Source organism: Physcomitrium patens, chromosome 6, assembly GCF_059467195.1.
Source record: "Physcomitrium patens ecotype Gransden chromosome 6, ASM5946719v1, whole genome shotgun sequence".
NCBI classification, from domain to species: Eukaryota; Viridiplantae; Streptophyta; class Bryopsida; order Funariales; family Funariaceae; genus Physcomitrium; species Physcomitrium patens.
Genome location: NC_143415.1, coordinates 6,651,164 through 6,656,393, shown reverse-complemented (window position 1 = coordinate 6,656,393; position 5,230 = coordinate 6,651,164). Strand labels below are relative to the sequence as shown.

The window sequence follows — 5,230 nt, the reverse complement described above, 5'->3', positions numbered from 1 at the left end:
GGAAAGGCTCACATTGAAAAAAGAGACCCATGGGTTGAATGCATTCAGACAAGAGAGCATGAGGGTTAAGTTAGAGGATGCTCACTAACCCAGCAGCCCAGACAAGAGAAGAAAGCAGAGAACGGTCAGCGGCAGGCACTGTAGGGTGGTTAGGAAGGGAGGAGAGCTGCGGGAGAGCTGCGGCAGGGAAACCAGCGGCCGTCAGCAGACGGCGTCACAGCGGGAGGATGGCTACAGCATTGGATGATCTCGAACCCGAGGCGCAATACAGGGGCCTCGGCGGTCATGCCGCGAGGTGGGCCCCATATATGCCACCGCTAGAGGCCTATACAAGCAGTCGCCAGCCCAACCTTTGGTTTTATATATTCTATTTGCGTGCTGCCTGCCGATGCCTGCTTGAGAGAGAGCTGTTCCTCTCTGCACTGGACTAGTCCCACAGTTTGCATCCTTGCCTCAGTTCTGCACTCCAGCATTTCAGAGTGAAGCATACCAATGGGTGTTTGGCAACTCCTACTACTGCTACGATAGACAGACCTGTGGCGAGTGTTCTGATCATCGACCTGACTGGAGTGTCGAAGCTGTGGATTCGACCTGCTGTTGTGGCTGAGATTTTCTGTAAAATCGAGAGTTTTTAAGAAGAGGAGTTCTCAAGACGGTGCAAATGCTACAGCTTTTTGGGGTCCCTGGTGCGTTAGGAGGGTGTATGACGACTGGTTAGATCAGTTGTCCGAAGTACTGGGCGTGGAGTGACGGCTGTGGAAAGTCTGGGGTGACAAGAACATGGATGTTGAGGTCAGTGGGGAGTGGCTGGAGGTTCAGAAAGAAACGCGAGTTTTTGATCCTTGAAGTCTCTTGTGCGTGAAGAGGGTGTGTCTAACTATCAGTTAGATTAGTGGTCTGCTGTAATAGGTGTGAGGTGATGGTAGCGAGTAACCTGGGGTTACAGAATATGGATGCTAATGTCAGTGGAGAGTTGCTGGAGCTTTGGTAGGGAGAAGTGAGTATCGGTAGTGTCGTGATATCTGTAGGCACAGTTTTGAGGGATCCAAGTGATTAGGACGGTCCTGTCACGTGGTATTTTCGGTTGGTTGAAAGGAGGTCCTGTGGAAGAGATGGTCGCAAGGGTTGAAGAGTGTTTCCTAGGAAGGGAGCAAGCATTTGGGACGAGCAAGCAGCCTTGGAAGTGGAGTGTTGCTTCGAATCTGGTGGCGCAGGGTGTCAAAGATGGAGAGGCAACGAACATCAACATGCTTTACGCTGCTTCGCACAACGATATGCTTCACGATGCGTCGAGGACTGGGGATCTCTCGTCTTGGACAAATTATCGCAGCGACATGCAGGGGTCATCGAAAGGGCTGTTTGGTGTCCATCATAGCAGTTTGCAGCATCACCAGTCTCTGAACTCAGACACGGTCCCTGAACCGGTTCAGAATGACAGCATTCTGATGAATTCAAACTATTTGAGCAGCTACTTCATGGCTCAACGCCAAGCTGCTAGTGCGATCACGCTCGCACCTGGGCGTGCCGGGGTGAACACCTTGGCCCCAGGGCTTGCTCGCAATCCTACTTCTGAGTCAATTAAAAACATCGGCTCATGCAGTACTCCAAGTTTTTGCGTTGGATCACCGTCACCATCTACGGTCTTTCCTTCGCACCCCTCTGACTTAGGCAGCAGGGACTCCTCTGACATGCTGCTTCTCAATCTCGAGCAGCAGGCAGTGGATACCTACTCCGAGTCGAGGGTCCAACCGCAGTTGTCCGACCCCTCTCAGAGCAAAAATAGCCTGAGCTACAGCAGTGGGGAGGAACGAGATGCAATCGTTAACTATGTGGACTCCTTCTGGAGTGCACAGGGTGCGAACGGAGATGCTATTCTTCCAGAGTTGCGATTTGATGCAATGCTGGACGATACGGCCGACACCGGTGCATGCGGGCTCTCGTTCCCCGTTGTTGAAATGGGCCCCTTGTTGCCTGCTCGTGAAATTGGTCACCACAGTAACCCCAGAAGTGTACAGAGAGGCTCCGCGATGGCCGCGTCGCTATCAGCGATGACCCACGCAGCTTCTGCACCGGATTTCTGTCAATCTTATCTCGTTGGCGGTGTTGGTACAGCCGAGAATGCTATCGTTGGCAACAGAACTACCCATGGTAACAAGCCGAGTCAGCTCGCAATTCCGGCGAAGCAATCTTCGGTGGCTGCTGTCAACACATCTTCTGATCACCCAGCACGTCTCTGTTGGTCGGACGAGTCATGGTTCGGTTCTCAATACCCTGTCGGAAGTGGGTCTCTTGAATCTTCAAAACAGCCTGATATCAAATCACCAACTAGTTTTGCGGGGTCATCGCCAAGCTCACCCACGACTCCGTTGGACATACACTTGTTCGCCTCGTCGACTCTGCAGGGTCCGAGTTCGGCAAGGAGCACCAGCTCGGTCCTGAAGGCGGAGGAAATTCAGAAAAGATTGACGGAATTTAACGTCGACGGCAGTAACACAAACAAGCGTTCTTTCTCCACCATGCAGAGTACGTCTCATGGTGGGAATCCACTCGGGAGGTCGTCCATACCAGGCGCGAAAGATATCCTGTCGAGGGTGCATGGGGGAGTGAACACAGACAAGTTCGACGCCGCTGCTCTGAGCGCGCTGTTGTACAGCAACAATCGAGGCAACGAAGACTTCCGCTCCAATGTCGTGTCGCCCCCAGCCCCAAAACAGCGGCGCCGTCACGGCACGGCGACCGATCCTCAGAGTATTGCTGCTCGCACTCGCAGGGAGAAGTTTACCGACCGCATTCGTATTCTGCAGGGCCTCGTGCCGAATGGAGAACGCTTGGACACTGTGCACATGCTCAGCCAGACTTTCGAGTACGTTCGCTTCCTTCAACACAAGGTCTGGGATCTTTACAACAACAAGGATTCCATGTCGGAGGTAAAGTGCGAAAAGTGGAAGGAGTTTATCGACGCAAGCACTGGCCAGGTGATCGTCTGAAAAAGATGCTGTACCCTAAGACCATGGCATGTAAACCTCAACTCCGTGGTGTCTAGACAGGTTGAGAGGTTGGACATGTGCATTTCATTGTCCCGTTTGTCCCTTGCTCTCAAGGATTTGAATAGAGCTATCAGCTGCATGCCTGTAGTAAGTTTAGTTCTTTCATCCATAAGGTTGTGAATTAGAATCGAGCTCTCTGGATTTCCAATAAGAAACAACATGTAGTGTTATAACTTTTGTTTACTACGTATTCACTGGATGAAGCGGGAGGGTCGTTTTGTCATCCGCGAAAAGAGGGAGCAGTTCACCTCCTCGTTGCCAATATCCTTACTTCACTCTGTGATTCTCTGCGGATATTATGTAGACGAATGCAATGTTAACAGTTAATCGCACGGATGGTGCTCTGTACCGCTTGCTGGCAACATGGTACGAAAAACGGCAGAACTCCAAGATCTTGTCTGTACTGTACTTCTGCATGAGGGTCGTCAGGTGGCGTGGGTAACCTTCCTGGGCGTGAGGTGATCGATTTTGGTGCCGCAACATGTCACTAATGAAATGTAGGTTGGCATCTGTGTTAGTCCAGGTGCAGGCTTAGTTATATGCTATCTACAAACTGGACACTTTTCTAATGTGCTATTTTGCTGATCAAGTGTATTACGTTACATCTGTGAATGCTTTGGAAACGTGTCTCATTTCGTGCGACATTGCTGCAAGAATGTTCTTACTTTCATGTATGGAATGTACACGACTACCCTGCGTTCCCAGTCGAAATTCGGAAGCCTGTTCCGTGAACGCTGGTTTGTTGACAGAATTGGTTGCATCATTTTATCTTGAGTTACTGCTTCATCTTCCATTATTTACCGTTTTAAAGAGAGCAAGCAACTCCATGATGGTACGATGTGTTTGCTTTCAGCACTTGATAAATTGATGTGGAAGTGAATTGGTTCGACTTGTCACTTATCATCTAGCATTGTGGTTGGAAACTGCCTTGCTATCAGATGACAATTTCCAACCACATTGCGAGTATGTGTGTTGCAGCACATCTTGCTGAGAACAATTAACTCAGAAATTCTGTTTGCGGATGTTCAACCTCCTTTAACCGACGTCAAACTATGCTCAAGTTGGCTTTGTTTGTTTTTGTATTCCAACTTTGATTCTTTAGTCAGTGAGAATTGTTTGTGTTTGATCTTAAAATCAACTGGTGATGTCCGCTCATTATTTTCTTGATTAGTTCAATCGTACATTACATGAAGCAGAACTTACACTTTGAGGAACATGTCCCACATTTTGTAGCAGCTCCTTTCTTCCAGGACCGTGCTTAGCATCCGCTGTGTAGCAAACTCCTGCATTTCCGACGAACTTCGCATCAACCTTTTGTGACTACAGTTTCAGATGCTGCTGTGCCAAGTGCGTAAGTCTTGGCACCAAGAGAAATGTGTGAATCAAGTGCAATAAAGTTGAAAGTTCCACTGAAAAGTTCTTCTAGGAACCTTCAAATGCAACGAATACCATATGCTTTTACTGCATTTTGGACAGAATTTGCGATCACCAAAGCATAGTAACTATGAACGATATCCGCTCTTGTTCCAGCTCGTCAATCTGAAGAGGTTTCCACTCGTTTGGGAGAGTCCACGCTTCTTGCTTCCTTAGGCATTTCATCTTGTTCTCAAGCTAATTTGCAGCGTATTATGAACCCACATTGTCCAATATAGCACAATTTGCATGTATCACACACAAGATTGTCAGTTTCCGCTATCTTCAACGTCACACTGTGCACCCAATCGCAGGCTCCTGTCCATCTGTGAACACCCGATAGATTCAATAGCTCAACATAAACCACATACTGGTTTCCACCATGTTTCACCAGTTCGCCAATGCCGTTCGCGTCTTCACGCATGCAATCGTGCGCATGCATGCAGCGCTGCATAAATTCGCACAGCTCGTAATCTGTTAATACACCTCTGCAAAATCCTGCAAACAAACTTCGATCATGGTACTTTCAAGCTAGTATCAGTACTTGTCCGTAAGGGAAATCAATCGAAGCTTGGAACGGATAATCAACTGAACTGCATGAGCTATTGGTCAGGAATTCAGTAAATGCGCATTCTTGTTTAAATACCATCTGCTCCAACCGCGACCAATGGGTGGGGGATGGAGCGGCGTTGTGATGATCCCCTAGAGACGTTTGGCTTCAGCGGTGGCGCAAGCAGGGGATGATTGCAGCTGCCGTAGAGGCAGAGTGA

General features: G+C 49.0%; 1 protein-coding gene across 1 annotated transcript; it reads left to right on the top strand.

The window, feature by feature from the left end:
* The first annotated feature begins 357 nt into the window (after nt 1–357).
* LOC141045560 (uncharacterized) lies at nt 358–3,689 on the top strand. Its single transcript, XM_073534968.2, has one exon. It carries the CDS (start codon nt 1,113–1,115, stop codon nt 2,985–2,987), a length of 1,875 nt encoding a protein of 624 aa, XP_073391069.1. The 5' UTR covers nt 358–1,112; the 3' UTR covers nt 2,988–3,689.
* Nucleotides 3,690–5,230: the final 1,541 nt, after the last annotated feature.

Coding starts and splice junctions, on each gene's coding strand:
- LOC141045560 (XM_073534968.2), top strand. CDS start 1,113: ATGGTCGCAAGGGTTGAAGAGTGTTTCCTAGGAAGGGAGCAAGCATTT.